Source organism: Triticum aestivum, chromosome 5A, assembly GCF_018294505.1.
Source record: "Triticum aestivum cultivar Chinese Spring chromosome 5A, IWGSC CS RefSeq v2.1, whole genome shotgun sequence".
Lineage (NCBI taxonomy): Eukaryota > Viridiplantae > Streptophyta > Magnoliopsida > Poales > Poaceae > Triticum > Triticum aestivum.
Window position 1 is genome coordinate 4944748 of NC_057806.1, and position 18299 is coordinate 4963046.

General features: G+C 42.5%; 2 protein-coding genes across 3 annotated transcripts; one reads left to right on the forward strand and one right to left on the reverse strand.

The window, feature by feature from the left end:
• Positions 1-883: 883 nt before the first annotated feature.
• Positions 884-3787, reverse strand: LOC123101949 (uncharacterized). The gene is made up of 6 exons (XM_044523197.1): positions 3613-3787; positions 3362-3508; positions 3109-3263; positions 2365-2652; positions 2106-2236; positions 884-1127 (listed from the first exon to the last, which is right to left on the reverse strand). Exons 1-6 carry the CDS (start codon positions 3785-3787, stop codon positions 926-928), a joined length of 1098 nt encoding a protein of 365 aa, XP_044379132.1. The 3' UTR covers positions 884-925.
• A 6789-nt stretch (positions 3788-10576) lies between these two features.
• Positions 10577-16897, forward strand: LOC123101948 (serine protease HTRA3). 2 transcript variants are annotated; one of them, XR_006448667.1, is made up of 10 exons: positions 10577-10922; positions 11054-11197; positions 11302-11456; positions 11979-12266; positions 12397-12527; positions 15290-15407; positions 15477-15574; positions 15686-15745; positions 15862-15951; positions 16625-16897. XR_006448667.1 is itself a non-coding variant. In XM_044523196.1 (10 exons), exons 1-9 carry the CDS (start codon positions 10724-10726, stop codon positions 15949-15951), a joined length of 1278 nt encoding a protein of 425 aa, XP_044379131.1. In that variant the 5' UTR covers positions 10577-10723; the 3' UTR covers positions 16625-16897. The 2 variants fall into 2 exon arrangements, 1 of the variants encoding a protein (XP_044379131.1); XM_044523196.1 differs by having other exon boundaries at positions 15482-15574.
• The last annotated feature ends 1402 nt before the right edge of the window (positions 16898-18299 follow it).

The following is an 18299-nucleotide window of genomic DNA, read 5'->3' on the forward strand; positions in this document are numbered from 1 at the left end:
TATCTCAAACCAGGACTAAAGGTCTATCGTATCTCAAACCGAAACTAAAGATTAGACCTTTAGTCCCGGTTTGAGATATGAACCGGGACTAATGGGTGCGATGCCCTTTAGTCCCGGTTCGTGTCTCAAACCGGGACTAAAGGGCTCATTTCTCAAACTCTACCCCCCCCCCCCCCTATCGCCATTTCAGTTTTGAAAAAAAGAGAAAATGATAAAAATTTCAAAAAATAAAATCCCTACTACATCTACTAGTTAGAAAAATTAAAAAACTTAAATTTGGACATGCTTTGCAAAAAAGTGTTATAATAAAATCCTTTGAGATGTAGTTATATTACTACATCTACTAGTTAGGAAAATTAAAAAACTTAAATTTAGACATGTTTTGCAAAAAAGTGTTACGAAAAAGTAAAACGGCTATAACTTTTGCATACAATGTCGGAAAAAAGTATAATATATCAAAATGTTCAGCACAAAAATCCGCATTTGATTTTGACAGCCTACGACCTGTTTGCAAATTTTTAGAATCCTCAAATTCTTAAAGGAAAAAAAGATATGCTCAAATTTCAGTTTTTTTGAATTTTGGTTAAATCAGGTCAAACTATGGTCAAACTACTTATTCAAGAAGTATTAGTGTTACTAAATAATTATTCAAGAATATTAGTGTTACTAAATAATTATTTCAATTTTTTGAATTTTGGTCAAATCTGGTCAAACTGTGGTCAAGCTACTTATTCAAGAAATATTAGTGTTACTAAATAATTATTGTTTTTAGAATAATAGTTTCAAACTCAAACAGTGAAACGTGTGACTTCATGCTCAAGCTAAACTCCTGAGGGTTAATAGGATTGACATCTTACTATTGTCAGGAAAAGAACAAGTGCAGACTTGGAAACGAGGGAGAATAGAACCCGAAAGTTAAGCATACTCAGGGGGCCTTTAGTACCGAATCTTTAGTCCCGGTTCCAGAACCGGGACTAATGGACCTTTTTCTACTAGTGGCGTTATATACCTCCTGAACAACAAGACCATCATCAATGTTACACATGCGCCATAACATGTCAACATGAGCAGGCTGTAGAAGCTTGACGGCCTTAAATGTCATCCCAAGATGGGGCCGAGGGATGTACCTACACCAAATCAGATACAATTTAACATATTTCGAGCAAGGTACACAGGAGTAAGTAACCTTTCAAAAATAAGCCTCTTTAGTATCCAATTTCTATCTTTTCTTTATTTGAACAAGGACTTCTATCTAACATGTTCAAAATTTTCTATCACTAACCAAATACTTTGATTCAACTAGATTTCAAAAAGGCCCAAAGGGGGTGAATCATTAATAGTAGTTAGAAAATGCTCAAAGAGGATTTTTCATGATTTTATGTAAAATTCAAACATCATATTTAAACGACATCAATTGAGTATCAAATACTATTTCTTCATGAATATCCCCTAGGTTTAACTTCAAGCCCTCCTTGAAAAAGATGGGTTCAGGGAAATCGTCCATCAAAATTAAGGGAAAAAACTAAAACAAAGGTTTCCATTTAAATTTACTCTACACTTTGGCTGTAGATAGTACTAGAGACATGCGAAGCAAACTTACAAAGGCTTATCAGTTTTACCTTATATAAATAGTTGTCATGATAGAACATTTTGTAGTCAAAGAGTGGTTCTGATAGTTTCTTTCCGTCTAGGCCCCATCGAAGATCCATAAGGATTGTTGCTTAATTATTTATGAAGCAACATGTCAAAACACGCACACACGCACACGCGCGCGCACACACACACACACGCACACACACATAACGACAATGACTATATATATTTTTAACATAACTTAAAGGGCGAACCGATGCTGAAAGCTCACACACTAGTTGGGGCCTAGGGAAGGGAATTTCTCAACAGCCTTACCCTTGCATAATAATTTTGCAAGGAGGCTGGTTCAAATCCAGGACCTCCAGGCCACAAGTGGCGAGACTTATCACTGTGCCAGGCCCGCCCTTAAAAATCATAACATAACTTATGGCCATTAAATTGCATAAAAGTGACCTAACAACAATACAAAGAAACACACCGATACTGTCACAGAGCTTTCAGGGAAAACACACCGATATTTCTTCCATGAATCCAAACAATTGAGCAAGATGGAAGAAGGTATAAAAGACCCAAATCCCTCAGGGTTGTTGACCATTCCGGCAACTTTTCCATTCAAGTCAATAACTAGCCCCCCGTTGTCATACTGCAACAATTCGTATCGACAAAACATGAGTTTACAATAACAGGAAAAATGGCATACAATAGATTGCAATATAGAACTCAAAATTGTAACAAATGTATATAATACCATTTCATGATAAGATATATTACCTCATTATCATAGTAATGGCCATCTAGAGAATGAAAGTACATGTTGTGGTGCCGCTCAAACATGGTTGGATTCATATACTTTGCCCTAGCATATGTTATCCTTAGATTTAAGGAATTGTCTCTTCCGAGCTGAAAAACCTCTTCAGCAAATTTTACATCTTTTTCACGAAGAGATGGTAACTTGAATGGTTGATCCACCTTAACATTCAAGAAAGCGATATCGTAATGGGGCTGATAGTAGACCAGCTCGCCCTTTGCACTAGTGCCATTTAACAAATGAACAGTGACCTGAAAAAAGTTCCGGAACAGATTTTATAAGATTTTTGAACAATGCCTAGTAAGCAAATCGCATATGATGTTTCCAGTTTGTTATCATAGAAGGCCAATAGCACAAAAAACATGTCCACTGCACTGGTGCCGTCTAGCAAATGAACAGTGACCTAAAAAATGTTCTGGGACAGAACGTATAATTTTTCTGAACAATGCTTTGTAAGCAAATTGCATATGACGTTTCCATTTTGTTAAACTAGAAAAGGCCAATAGCTAGCACAAAAACATGTCCTTTGCACTGGTGCGATCTAGCAAATGAATAGTGACCTAGAAAAAAGTTGCCGAACAGATTATATAAGACTTTTGAAGAATGCTTAGCCAGCAATCGCATATGCCGTTTCCATTTTGTTATAATAAAGGGCCAATGGCACACAAAAAAAGCATGTGAATTGCAACTAGTTAGATTTGACTCACATCAGCACGAGGGGCATACTGTTCGCCGCCTGACGAGACGTTGTCAGGAGCATCCTTTGTGCGAATGAGCCGCGCAGTTGTCAAAACAAGGCCGGTTTTGTTCCCCTCATCCCAATCGACCCAGAAGCCGGAGCAGCGTCTCAGCGGTTCACCATCTGTGTGATTGATTCAAGCACGGTCGACACATACATTAACTTGCATGATGGATCAATCAATCCAAAACAGAGAGGCTGCATTTACACATACTCCATACCAAGAGAGGATGAAACCCCTAGGAGAAATTTGGCAGCGGAGAGCACGGCCTGGCTTCCAGATTCACGGACGGAGAAGAGCTGGGCAGTGTGAAACCTGGTCGGTGGTTTGAAGTCATCGAGCGTGGGGATGTTCACAGGGCGGGGAGCTACAGGCAGGCGGCAGGAGCATAAGTAAATAAGGATAAATATGGATCGAGAGTAATTAGTTACTGTGATAAATAAACTGATGAAGAAGATCGATGAGACGGACCTGATTCTTCATCGCGTCTGGCCTGTTCCATCTTCTTGGCCGCCAAGTAGTAGGAGCCAGGATAAACCCACGCGAACGGATCAGGCGTCGAGACATCTTCCTCTTCGCTCCACACAACCACCTTCTTCCTCTTCTTCTCCAAGGGACCGTCTCGTGTGCTTCCATAAGCCGCCATGGACCCGTGCACTCGTCTTCTTTCCCGGATCGCCGCGAACTGGAACTTTTATAAACGCAGCCGCGCCGTCGCCGCTGGGGATTTATTCGTCCAGTTCTTTTTACTCTCGGGGAGGGATTTTTTTCGTCCAGTATTAGAGGCGGGCTCCCAAACCAAACCAACAATCCCTACGCCTGGACGGCTCGTTGCTGGCCGGTTAAGAAAAAAACCCGACCATGTTCCTCATATTTTTTTTTGAGGGAAGGCCATCATGGCTAGCTTTATTAAATCATGAAAACGTTTACATCGTCTACGAGCGTGCTGACATTGAAGTCAGGAGGCTCGTCCAACCAAGTAAGAGTAGACTTATTATAAAAGCTATAGTTAGCTAGCACATGAGCCGCTTGATTACATGAACGAATACAATGCTTAAAAAAGACCTCCCCAATTGCAGTACTTATGTCCACACATTCTGCAAATAGTGCTGCAGCTTCATCCCACCATCTTGTATGACCAGAACAAAAATTAATTACTTGAAGTGAATCTGATTCCGCTTTAATCCGATTGAAACCAAGAGAGTTGGCAAATGCCAAGCCGTCTCTCATAGCCGTCGCTTCCGTGGTAATTGCATCAGCTACAACTGGAATGAACTTACATTGCGCGGCGATAAACTTACCCCTATCATCTCTGAGGACAGCAGCTGTCGCACCACTTCCTTCATCTGCAAAGAAAGCTGCATCAACGTTTAATTTTGTATATCTTGGGTCTGGCTTGCACCATTTTGTTTCAGGCATATCATGTGATCTTGCTGTAGCGGTCTGGAAGTTTTTTGCTATAGAAAGAACCGAGATCGACCATCTCCATGAAGGTGGCACCGGTTCATTATGTGTTACTTGCCTCCGAATCCACCAAAGATACCAGCCTCCCACTGCAAGAGCTTCTTTAAAATTTATACTTGGGTGTATAAGCAAATGGATCTCCGGCAGTGAAAGTAAATGCTCAAAAATAACTGAACCGGATCTATCCACCAACAGTGAATGGTCAATGAGATCCATCATACCAAGTCTGGTCCACAGGTACCTCGCATGCACGCACTGGAACAAGAGATGTCGGATGTCCTCCGCGCCCTGGTGGCAGATAGGACAGGCGCCGTTGGAGCCAACGTGCCTATTAGTTAGGATGGCTCTTAGCGGGACGATCCCTCGTAACACTCTCCAACAGAAAATTTGAACTTTACGTGGAACAGATAATTTCCAAAGATTACTCCATACTGCCAAAGGTGTGGATCCACCTGGTCTTTCCATCATATTTGCATGGGACCTATAAGTATGCATCCATTGCAAATGATAGGCTGTTTTAACAGAGAAGATGCCTATTCTGTTTGGTTGCCATGCTACAAAATCATCAAAAGCTTGGAAGTGAACAGGGATTTGAAGTATCCTTCTCACGTCCACTGGATAAAAAATGCTTTCTAGAAGCGTATCATCCCATGTCCCGGTCACTGGATCAATTAGCTCGCAGACCTTAGTAAGAATTGATTGGCCTCTCGGTGTGATCACTTTCATGTCAGAACTCGAAGGGATCCAAGGGTCCTTCCAAATGTTTACCTCTTCACCCGTACCAATTCTCCAAATATATCCTCTTTTGAATGTATCAAGACCCTTCAGTATACTTTGCCATGTGAAGGATGACCCATTTTTGGGGTAGCACTTAGTATACTTCCATTGGGGTAATATTTGGCCTTCAACACTTTTGCTACCAAGGAATCTGGGACAGTGATGAGTCTCCAACATTGTTTTGCCAACATAGCTAAATTAAACGAATATAGGTCGCGAAAGCCCATACCTCCTTCACTCTTTGGGATGCACAATTTCCACCATGACATCCAATGCATTCTTTTATGCTCCTCATCATCCCCCCACCAGAACTGAGCAATACTGTCTGTAATTTCTTTACAAATCCCCTTGGGAAGACTGAAGACAGACATGGCAAAAACTGGGATAGCCTGCGCTACAGCCTTTAAGAGAATCTCTTTGCCCCCAATAGAAAGTTGTTTTTCCATCCATCCTATCAACCTTGTTTTGATTCTATCAATGAAGTGTCTGAAACAATCACTCTTATCTGCACCAACTATAGCTGGAAGCCCAAGATACTTATCTGACAATGCTTCTGTATCAATATGAAGAATTTGACTAATTTCTGCTTTAGAGACGACACTGGTATTAGGACTGAAAAATATACTTGATTTAGCCGGACTCACCATTTGTCCTGAACTTGCACAATAGGTATCCAGTACTTGCTGTAAGGAAGTTGCATTTAACACATCTGCTCTCATGAGAATTAAAGAATCATCAGCAAATAAAAGGTGTGATACTGACGGTGCATTTCTGCACACTCTAATTCCATCCATGCCACCAACTTCTTCTTCATACTGCAACATACTAGACATCCCTTCTGCACAAAGAAGGAACAAGTATGGGGAGAGGGGATCCCCTTGTCGAATCCCCCTAGTAGGGGTGAACATATTTGTTTCTTGAGAATTAAATCTTACTTTGTATCTAACAGAGGATACACAAGCCATAATCATATCAATCCATAAGGTGTGGAACCCTAGCTTTTCCATCATGCTTCTTAAGAAAATCCACTCAACACGGTCATAAGCCTTGTGCATGTCCAGTTTCACTGCACACAGACCTGTTCGCCCTGCTCTTGTGTTTTTTATTTTATGGATACACTCATAGAAAATAAGGACATTATCAGTAATTAACCGTCCAGGAACAAAAGCACTCTGAGTAGGAGAAATAATATCAGGCAAAATTCCTTTCAACCTAGCAGCGAGCATCTTTGATATTATCTTATATAAGACATTACAAAGACTGATAGGTCTGTACTGTGTGATTAATTCGGGTGAATCCACTTTGGGTATTAGAACTATGGACGTATCATTCCATTCTGCTGGAATTTGCCTTGAATTTATTGCAAACAAAACCTCTTGAGAAATCTCATCACCCAAAATATGCCAAAACTTTTTGAAGAAAATGGCATGAAGCCCATCAGGCCCAGGTGCTTTAAGATCACCTATACTGAAAACCGCCTTCCGCACATCCTCGTGGGTATAGGGGGCCAAAAGCATATCATTCATTTATTCAGTCACCTTTGTTTGGACTTTATTTGTAATAGAAGGATCCACATGTTGCACCTCTGAAGTAAATAAGCTATGAAAATAACTCTGTACATGTGGGTTAAGAGCAGCCGTACCTTCTATCACATTACCATCTCCATCTTTCAGTTTTTTAATAAAATTCCTCTTTCTCCTCGCAGAAGCATAGGCTTGGAAAAATCCCGTATTACGGTCTCCATTTTTTAGCCACCCCGCTCGGGAGCGCTGCATATAATAAATTTCCTCAAGTTCCAGCAAATACTCAATCAGTTCCGACAACTCTTTCCTCTTCTCTTCACTTTCATCATTGATGGGTCCAGTCATAATTTGCTCAAGCTCTTTCTGTGCCTTCTGTAGCCTTTTCTTAGGCTTCTTGAGCACCCTTTGATCCCAATCATGAAATATATTATGCATGCGGTTTAATTTCTCATGGACGGTGGTTAAACCCGGGGCAGCACCCGCCGAGACCCACGCCTCCTGTACCACATCCGAGAAAGATTGTTCTCTTAACCAACGTGCCTCAAACTGTTTAGTGTGTCCGCCATTGTCTCCTATCTGGGTATAATACTCCGTATCCACACATAAGGGTCTATGGTCGGAGTGGTTATAATTCAAGTTCTGCAAAACTGCATGTGGATATAGCATCGACCATGCATCATTTATCAGCCCACGATCTAGTCTCTCTCTAATCCGGCCTCGCTGCCACGTGAACTGATCTCCTACAAACCCCATGTTCCTGAGTTCGCATTCATCAATAGCAGACTGAAACGCATGCATGTATTGCTGCGGTCGAGGGTTGCCCCCATCTTTCTCATTAAGGAATTGTATCTCATTCAAATCTCCCACCAGGAGCCATGGTAGATTAGTGTTCTGATGCAACCGCCGCATTCTATCCCAAGTCTTGTACTTGTGTTCCCATCGGAACTCACCATACATACCGGTGAGTCTCCATTCATTGTTATTCTCATCCTCCACTCTCACGTCTATGAACATGGGGTCAAGCTCCAACCTATGAACCTTAATTTCTTTCTTCCACAATAACAACAAGCCACCTTTCCTTCCATCCCCAGCACATACTAACTTTCGATCCATCTTTAATCGCCTTCTCAAGCACTCAGCCGGATAGTTGTCTAAGTGTGTCTCCGACAAAAACATCACATCTGGGTTGCATCCTCGCTGGACGTCCAACAAAGCACGAACCGCCGGGGCATTCCCCAGTCCGTTACAATTCCAACTCAAAACCTTCATTGCTTCTTCCCGCACGATCAATCCTTACACAAAAACCTACAGCAACAAAGATAACCACAGCCCCTCACAACTTCAACGCATAGTATGAGATTGATTGGAACTCAACTTGTCCTTGTTGAATCACAGGCTCTTGCACAGCATATGCTCCTTCGATCAAGATGATGGAGCAGAAAAAACACATCTACTACGGGAGACCTGGTGCAAATACGACCAAAATCTCGCAGTAGAGAGAGAAACCAGCCACGGCGTCGAACGGCGCCGTCCTGGGACAACAGTCGCCGGCAGCCGCGCCGCCGCCAAGGAGGCGGCCGGCAGCGGGCCAGCAAACCCTAGTCGCCTGGTGTTCGCCTCGCAACAGAGAGAAAAACGATTCAGCTACCATGTTCCTCATATTGATCGGCCTTGAACGATTTAAGTGATCAACATTCTCTGTCCAGCCGAAATATAGGACGGATATAAATACACATAATCGCGACGCATCCGTCATGTTGGACTCGATAGGTAGGACCCTCCGCAAACTGCATCAAAATCCTCCGGCCCCGACTTGCCGGGCCAGACATTTTGCTCTCCTCTCTTCTCCCTCGTCCGCGTCGGCCCGACCCTAGCTCCCCCGTAGTACTAAGCCCTTAGCACCGCCAGAACACTCCTACTCTCCACTCTTGCCGCTACGAACGTTGTTGCCGGCCCGGATGTCACCGTAGTATGTTTCGGCTATTTTCGGACTGCACTTTTGCCCTCCATGTGATCCCACATTGAAAAACAAAATAGCTAAGGTATGAATTATGCACTTTGCCCGATATGCCGTATGAGGGTCGTCTGAAGCCGTCCGCGGGCGTATCAACGGACGTTTACGGGCTGGATTTGCGAGGTCTATAGATGTTTTTTTAAGGAACAGGCTGTAGATGTTCTTATTCAACCCCGTGGTCATGGCTAGTTTTTTTTCTTCTGAAGAGACCGTAGCCTGAGTATGCTGGGAGGTGACGACATGGGCTAGACCTGGGTCATGCGGCTATGGCCATAGTTTTGGGAGATGGCGACGACGCCCATTGGTATTGTTCCCCTTCTTGGAGGCGTTGCTGAGGTGCGTCGGCATCTCATCCTTAAAATTGTGCTTGGTTGTTGACTTTGGGCAAAATTCTAGGCCCGGTTCTGAATCGGCGATAACGGTGTTCTCGATGCCGTCCCTCTATAGGGAGCATCTTGTACGGAGACACGGCTTGGAGGTCATGTGTTGCGTTCCTTCGATGCTCGTTCTATCCCAGATTGATCTTCAGGGGGCGGTATGTACGCCATTGTTGGTGCCTCCGATGTCTTTCTCAAGATCGAGCCACTCCCGCCACTTACTCGCTGACCTCTCGTAGGCAGACATTAATGGGTGGATGGTGCATAGATAAGGGAAGCCTCGTTGGCATTTGTCAGTTCAGGGTAGGCCCCTTTGTGTTGTGGTTGTAATGTGTGTGATGGCTTGTCTTCGGGGGGAATATCTGGTGCACCCAAGCTTGTGGTGCTACCTGTGCACTGAAGTCATATTGTGCATTTAAGATGTTCAAAAATTTCTGAATTTTTTTTAGCACATTCATACAACATCAATGTGGATTGTCACAAAATTTCAAGTCAAAGTGCAAAACATAACTCGAAAAAACAAAAATGACAAATTCAACACTGAATAGTATGTAACATAACTTGGGCTCTAGATTTGGCCCATTATCACATTGATGTCAAATTTGTTATTTTTATATCTGAAAAAATATTTCAACTTTTTGTGACATCATACATTGATGTTACATTAACGTGCTAGATTTTTTGAAAATATTCTATGACATCCGGTGCGCCGGTAGCACCACAAGTGCGGGTGCACTGGATACATTCCCCTTGTCTCCAAACTATCCCTGGTGTGGAAAAAGTGCATGAATTTTCAAAAAGTTCATAGATTTTTTTATTTTAAATTTGGAAAAGTTTACAAATTTGAAAAAAGTTGATGAATTTTTTTAAAAACCACGAATTTTTAAAAAGTTCACGAATTTTTTTATTTAAAGATTTGAAAAAAGTTCACGAATATGGAATTTTTTTATTAAATTGAAAAACTTCATTAATTTCAAGAAAATTATAATCTGAAATAAAACGTTCGCGCATTTGAAAAAGCTCACAGATTTGAAAAAAAGTCCACGTTTATAAAATGCTGATAATAAAATGAGAAAGTAAAACGAAAATGAAAGTTAATCAGAAAAAAGGAAAAAAACGGAAGGAAAACCGGACGGGGAGAAGCTTGCCAAAACCGGGTTGCACCAGCGGCTCGCGACGTCGCGTGCAGGCTGCGAGCAAAAGAGAGAAAAACAATAAATGGGCCAAGCCCAGAACAGAGGAGGGTGGTCTCAAAAAAAAAAAAAAACCGGCGGCGCCATTGGAGGATCTGCCACCATGACCATAGTCGTTCGGATCAGTTGGAGTCGGTCGGTGGACTGTTGGAGAGAAGAAGGCGGCGGCGGCGGCGGCGCGATTGCTAGAGGAGGATCGGTTGGTTTCTCGATCGTGGCCATCCAAGAAAGAGGATGAGTGCGGCGGGTGGGGAGAGATCCAACAACAGAAGAACCATGACGGCCGATCCGACCAGCCGAGACGATCCCTTGGCCTTGCCGGAGAAGAAGAAGAAGGTGAGTGTGCGGAGAGACGAGGCATCATTGCCTGATCCAGACGCGTGGATTCTCAGCGATGCCGACTTGGCCAGGATGGAACGCGACCAGAAATCAGGTCCGTCTCGTCCATTTTTTCATCAGTCATCAGTTCACTCTCGATTTTTTTCATCAGTCAGTTTATTTACTCAAGATGTAAACGCAACTGTTTAATTAATTAATTATTACTCTCGATCAATATATATATAGCTCCACCGCCTGTGAAAATCCCTACGCTCGATTACTTCAAACCCCCGACCCGGTTTCACACCGCCGAGGTCTTCGCCGTCCGTGATTCAAGCGAGGCCGCGCTCTCTGCTGCCAGATTTCTCCTAGGGGTTTCATCCTCTCTTGGTATGTAGGATGTGTATATGCAGCCTCTCTGGTTTGGATTGATTGATCCATTGCCCGTCGCGCAACTTAAAAATGTATGTATCGATCGTGTTTGAATCACGCAGATGGTGAACCGCTGAGACGCTGCTCCGGCTTCTTGGTTGATTGGGATGAGGAGAAGAAAGCCGGCCTTGTTTTGACAACTGCGCGTCTGATTCGCACAAAGCATTCTCCTGACAGCGGCTGGTCAGGTGGCGAAGAGTATGCTCCTCGTGCTGATGTGAGTTAAATGTAGTGTTTCTTCTAAAAAACATCTATCATTCTTTTCCAGCCCAGCCGCTTCCAACCCCAAATAAATTACTAGTTGCAATTCTCTTGTTTTTCTTGTGTGTGCTACTATTCGCCTTTCCTAATAATAACAAAATGGAAATGGCACATGTGTTTGCTTACTAAGCATTGTTCAAAAATCTTATATAATCTGCCCCGCAGCCTTTTTTAGGTCAATGTTCATTTGTTAGATTACACCAATGCAAGGACATGTTTTTTTTGTGCTATATATATTGGCCTTTCGATTTAATAACAAAATGGAAACATCATATGTGATTTTCTTATTAATTAAGCATTGTTCAAATCTCTAGTACAATCTGTTCCGGAACTTTGTTTTTAGAACTGTTCATTTGGTAGACGGGACCAGTGCAAAGGACACACTTTTTGTGCTCTTGGCCTTCTCTAGTTAATAACAAAATGGAAACATCATCTGTTCAAATCTCTAATACAATCTGTTCCGGAACTTTCTTCTCAGGTCACTGTTCATTTGCTAAATGGCACCACTGCAAAGGGCGATCTGGTCTACTATCAGCCCCATTACGGTATCACTTTCTTGAATGTTGAAGTGGATCAACCAATCAAGTTACCATCTTTTTGTGAAGAAGATGTAAAATTTGCTCAAGATGTTTTTCGGCTCGGAAGAGACGATTCCTTAAATCTAAGGATAACATATGCTAGGGCAGAATATAAGAATCCAAACATGTATCGGCGGTACCACAATGTGTATTTCCGTTCTCCAGACGAGCATGGTGATGATAATGAGGTAATATATCCTATCATGAGATAGTATTATATACATTTGTTACAACTATTAGTTTTTCTATGTCATTTGTTTTATAACATTTTTCTTGTTACTGTAAACTCTCATGTTTTGTCAATGTGAATTGTTGTAGTATGACAATGGGGGCCTAGTCATTGACTTGAATGAAAACGTTGTCGGAATGGTCAACGTCCCTAAGAGATTTGGGTCTTTTATACCTTCTTCCATTTTGCTCAACTGTTTGGATTCATGGAAGAAATATCGGTGCGTTTTTCCTCTCACCTCTGAGATAGTATCTATATGATTGGTGATGCTAAGCTAATGTGTTCCCTCCTATTGTTTTCTTCTTACTTATTGTTGTTTTCTTCTTACTTAATGTTAGAAGTCAAACTATTATTTGTAGTATCTATTTGCTCACTTTTATGCAATTTAACAATGTTCAGGATATCGGTAACTGGTAGCATATGGTTGGGTGTTGAGTAGGGATTAATTGGCTTATCAGCCTATTAACTGAATTCATTGGTAGGTTAACTAGGGCCATGTCTATATATATCCTAGGCTGCATCTGAATTGATTTTCAATATTGGAGCCTGTGTTTTGATTTTCGGCCGAAAAAAGTGGATTTCGGCCGAATTTCGGCCATCTCGGCCTGGGGCGAAAAGTATATTTAGGCCGAAATTGCTTAAATTTGGCAACTTTTGGTCAAATTTAAGTCAAATTGCAGTCAAAATTTGGTCAAATTTCAGCCGAAATTTTTGAAAATGGCCGAAATCCGGCCATCTCGGCCTAGGGCGAAAAAAAGCTCAAACCGAAAATCAAAACACAGATTGGAGCACATGCTGCAGTAAAAGCAGCCATAGATTGCCGCAAATGCCAAATGCACCACACAAGTGCATTTTAGATACTATTCAGGGTGGACACGGTCCGGGCCGGTCCGGTCCCTGACCGAGCCGCCGTTTGGACCGGCCGCCGGCGGACCGGACCGAGCAGCACAGCGGTCCTCTTTTCCCGGACCGGACCGGCAGAGGTAAAGCTCGGGCCGGACCGACAGGACCGGCCGCGGCGGCGAGGTCGTGACTACGGCGGCGTGAAGAGACGACTCCGGTGAGCTTCTAGACACGATGGAGACAACTGCGTGATCGAGAACGGCGACGGTTCACACATGGGAACAACAGGACGCGGTGGCGCCGGCCGAGGCGCGCATGTTTATTCTTTCGCAGATTTTCCGTTACATGCAAGCAATTTAATGGATGCATGAGCCCACGATTTTGTGCGTACGTGACTGCCGTAATTAGAGGATCAAGTTTTACGTGGAGTCAGTCGTGGGATGACGACGTAATTAACGGATCGAACCTCGTTTGTCTAGTTATTTATATTTTCTGTTTGACGGAAAGAAAGGAAAGGAAAACGGCCCACGATTTTCTGTGTGCGGGCGGGGCAGCCACGATCACTATTTTTTGCAGTATCTATTTGCTCACTTTTATGCAATTTAACAATCTTCAGGATATCGGTAACTGGTAGCATACGGTTGGGTGTTGAGTTAGGGATTAATTGGCTTATCAGCCTATTAACTGAATTCATTGGTAGGTTAACTGGGTCATGTCTATATATATCCTAGGCTGCATCTGAATTGCTTTGCAATATTGGAGCACATGCTGCAGTAGAAGCAGCCATAGATTGCCGCAAATGCCAAATGCACCACACCAGTGCATTCTAGATACTACATAGGAGAGCGACACTGCAGCAGCAGAACAGCAGCAGTATTACATCAGAGAGGAGAGGAGTTTAACTTGCAGCCTGGTGAAGCCATGGATAGAGGACAGGAGGAGCATATGGCGAAGCAGCTGGAGGAGTGGAGGTGTGTCCGCTGCGGTAACGCAGGCAGCTGCTCGAGGAGGGTCAGCGCCGACGACTGCTTGGCGTGGGGGCTGCTCCTCCATGAGTGGGAGAGAGCACGGACCAACCTAATGCGCTGGGGCTGCTCCTCGATGAGCGGGAGAGAGCACGGACCAATCTAATGCGTGGGAGGCTGTGGGTAAAGGGAGGGAATGAGCTAAATTTGGGCCAAAATTACCCAGGCAGTTAATCAGTCCAGCCAATAATTCGGTCTGACAAGCCGATTAATCTGCTTGTTAGACAGATAAATTGGTCCACCCAGTTAATTGCGTGAATAGATCCTTTTTAACTGACTGATATGCCGATTAACTGGCAGATATATATTTTGAACAGTGCAATGTAATGACCATAAGTTATGTTAGGATTCTCAAAGAAAATGTATCATTTTCGTGTTTTATGTATATACACACAGTCATATGTTTGTAAAAGTGGCTAACATAAGCAATTTAGCAATAATAATTATTTATAAGCAAATCAAGAGCTGAAAATAAAACAAGTAGAACCATGCTGAGACTACAAAATGGTTCATGATGACAACTAGATATAATAAGGAACTGATAAGGCATTATAATTCTGATTCGCATGTCTTCAGCCAAATTGTAGAGTAAAGTTAAATGGAAAACTATCTTTTAGGTTCTCTCTGTCAATTTTGACGGACAATTTCCTGAAACCTAGGAGATATTCAAATACTCTTTTGTGGTACTCAATTGTTCCTGGTTATGTTGAAATATGATGTTTTACTTTTACGTAATGTCATGAAAACCCGTCTTTGAGCATTTTTCAACTACAATGAATGATTCATCCCTTTTCGGCCTTTTTGAACTTTATTTGTATCAAAATATTTGGTGGCCCTTAGATAGAAGTTGGATTCCACTAAAGATGACTTATTTTGAAAGGGTTACTTACTCCTGTATACCTTGCTCAAAATATGTTGCTTTTTAACATGTTAAATAGAAGTTGAGTTCCACCAAAGGTTTGCTTATTTCGAAAAAATTACAACTCCTGTATACCTTGCTCGAAGTATGTTGATTCTTTTAACATGTTAGATAGAAACACCAAAGATTGCTTATTTTGAAAGGTTTCATTATACCTTGCTCGAAATATGTTAAAATGGTGTCTGATTTGGTTAGGTGCATCGCCCGGCCCCATCTTGGGATGATGTTTCAAGCCATCAAGCTTCTAGAACCTGCTCATGTTGACATGTTATGGCGTATGTATAACATTGATCATGGTCTTATTGTTCAAGAGGTATGTAATGGCTTCCGGAAGGTGCTCCTTTTCCCATGTGTATATGGTATAATTGTTTGGCAATTGAAGCCTAGGTGTCGAAAGGATCTAATGCTGAGATACTCGGAATCCAAAAAGGTGATGTTATTGAATCTATCAATGGAAAACCTGTTTCTACCACAATTGAGGTGGGTGTATTAGAGATTTGTTAGGTTAATGAGTTGGAAATAAATTACATTTGTGTGATAGTTGTTAGCTTAACGGTCTTGACTGCAATGCTTTTTCTCTGCAATTGTCAGTTGGAAAATACGCTGATGATCACATGCAAGGGCCCTTCAGGTGCTGAAGTTCATATTTCTGTAAGTTCATTTATATATTATAACGGCGGTTTGCTTGATCACTGCCATCCATTCCTCTGTACCGAAGTATCATTAGCAAGTGCTAGCACTAAGAGATTTTCCCCCTAACTCCATAGGTTGGGGTGTTTCACACACTCAAAAAACAACGAAGCACCGTACAGTGGACTGCAGAATTATCAGAACTTGGAGAAGTTCTTACAAGCTAGGTACACCCTCCTCTTTTAACTAGACCCATCTACAGATTATTATCCATATTATTATTTCAATTCTCATGTATGTATATTCCATTTTTTTGCTGATAATTATTATCCAGATATAATGCTAGCACTAAGTCTGTAAGCTTATGTCACACTCTTACATGACACCCATGTGATCTCAAATGAAAAAAATAGCGCGCTACAGCAAAATAGTGGCGACCTCAAAATATGCTATTAGCGAGACGTTGTACACCGATATATTTAGCGAGGCAATTCTCAATACGCTATAGCATGCTATTAGCGACGCTATAGCGCGCTATTTTTTTCAGTGGATATCATAGCACACCATAAAGTATGCTGATATTTTGGAAGTTTATGGTTTTGTTAAATAGGTGGTGCGCAGCAAGTAAGTTGTAGAGAAAGACTTCATCCATGTTTTCTTCACCAAAGCATCCACATCTTCCATTGTAGACTTGGAAGTTTTAGATTTTTTGGAACAAGAGATGCATGTTGGGGTTTGTAGGTTTGTCGAGGGCGCTAACTTTGAGTTGTGTGACATCTTGCAAAGAATTTGATTAAATATTGCTTGCATGTTCCCTCTCTCATTCACCTTGGGAGAGGTTTTTTGCATGCAAAAGAAGGCTTGGTTATTTGACTCATGTTGTGTTATTGTTTGTTACAGGTCCTACAGACTCTTGAACAGGCTGCCAGAAGAGGGATGCGAGAAAATGCCAGAAAAGGGATGTTTCTGTAGAGCTGTGCCTGTGATGGATATTTACCTATGACCATATGTTGTAGTAGTAGTCTGGATATATTAGAAATAACATATTTAGTTGTAGTCAGTGCCAAAGTAGCAGCCCGTTGTGAGATTCTCTGTTCTGCTAAAAGAAATGCAGTACACCATACTGAAACCCCTCTTTTTTGAGTATTCCATGTGTCAAATAGTTAACCTATTTTACATGCCCTTTTGTTCATGATCAAGTCAGTATGTCAACATTTATTTTATTACACAAGTTCATGAGCTTTGCCATTTCTCAGTTAAGGAAAAGTTACTCAGACATATAGCCAGTTCACACACAATCCCTAAAAAAAAGTTCACAAACAACAGTTCAGGAAGGACACCTCCCTTGGCATGCTTCTGCTGGATGGCCTGACCGAGTTTTTGGTCGGCGTGAGCCACTTGTGGGCTGGGTTGGGCCACTGAGCCAAGCTGCCACTTTGGAGTGGAACTGGGCTCTCGAGAGGACGTCCTGATCATGCGCTGCTGTTCTCCTCAGGCCGATAGCCGTGCCGCCTCCCTATACCTCGCCAAGCCCCCACCCCGTTTGGCCAATGTCGTGCTGCCGCTCACCGATCTTCTCAAGTCGACCCAAGCCGGACGTAAGCTCGTGCGGCACCCCTCCTGGTGGCTCGGTCAGCAAGTGAACCGGCTCTGCTCGGCTTAGAAAAGGGCTATGGAGGAGTGGAGGATCTCGGTCCTTGCCGGTGGAAGGGCTTCCTTTTTTCATACTCTTTTGAGGTTTGTTAGTGTTTGTGTTTACGTTAGGGCTCAGAGAAGCGAGGCGGCGGCGGCTCTCTAAAGATGAAATAAAGTTCTCCCCGCCTAGTCTCCGTCCCGGTGGTGTTTCTAGCATCGTTGAAGGGCGTGTGGAGGTTTGTCTCTGGCGGATTTCATGGGATTCGGTCGGCATTTGTCTTCGGTGAATCCATGTGGATCATATTTTCGTTCGTCTGTGTTCGTGTGTTTACAGGTTGGATCCTTTCGATCTACACTTCTCTTCATCGGTGGTACTTGATGTTCTGGTGAACTGGTCCTACGGGACCTTACTCCTTAGCATGACGACTTCCCGACTATCTACTAGAACAAGGTTTGTCCGGCTCCGATTAGAGAGGGGAGAAGACGGCAGTGCGCCTTCGGCTCGTTCCAGTGCTAGTAGTCATCTAAAAGAGAAGAGTAAACAAATCCGCCAAAAACTTTGCTACTAGAAGGAAAAGACATCTGATTGTCAAAAAAACAGGAAAAGACATCTCTAAAAAGAGAAAAGGAGATACCTAAAATAAAAATGTTATTTTTTTACTATAAGTTCATATTTGCGTTTTAGCATTTTTTATATTGCAATTAATATGTTTCAAGTAATATCTTGTTTGTGCCACTATCCACTAGATTTTAATAAATTATGGTTGTGCCACTAAAGCTTGCGAATACAATAGCCACACGCCCATGTGCAACATTTCGGTGAGTTGCCGGCAGGTCAGGCCTTGTTTCCATCTCCTTTGACACGCTTCCTCCTCCGAGTGATCCACCACACTTATCACATCAACCGCAGAGAAGAGAAGATGCATTTGACCGTAGCATC

What these genes read in the sequence shown, in the direction of transcription:
- LOC123101948 (XM_044523196.1), top strand. Translation starts at nt 10,724, where the DNA reads ATGAGTGCGGCGGGTGGGGAGAGATCCAACAACAGAAGAACCATGACG. An exon ending in AGGGGTTTCATCCTCTCTTG is followed by an intron (nt 11,198 to 11,301) that starts GTATGTAGGATG and finishes TGAATCACGCAG; the next exon opens with ATGGTGAACCGCTGAGACGC. An exon ending in AGCATGGTGATGATAATGAG is followed by an intron (nt 12,267 to 12,396) that starts GTAATATATCCT and finishes GAATTGTTGTAG; the next exon opens with TATGACAATGGGGGCCTAGT.
- LOC123101949 (XM_044523197.1), bottom strand. Translation starts at nt 3,787, where the DNA reads ATGGCGGCTTATGGAAGCACACGAGACGGTCCCTTGGAGAAGAAGAGG. An exon ending in AGGGGTTTCATCCTCTCTTG is followed by an intron (nt 3,264 to 3,361) that starts GTATGGAGTATG and finishes TCAATCACACAG; the next exon opens with ATGGTGAACCGCTGAGACGC. An exon ending in GCCATTACTATGATAATGAG is followed by an intron (nt 2,237 to 2,364) that starts GTAATATATCTT and finishes GAATTGTTGCAG; the next exon opens with TATGACAACGGGGGGCTAGT.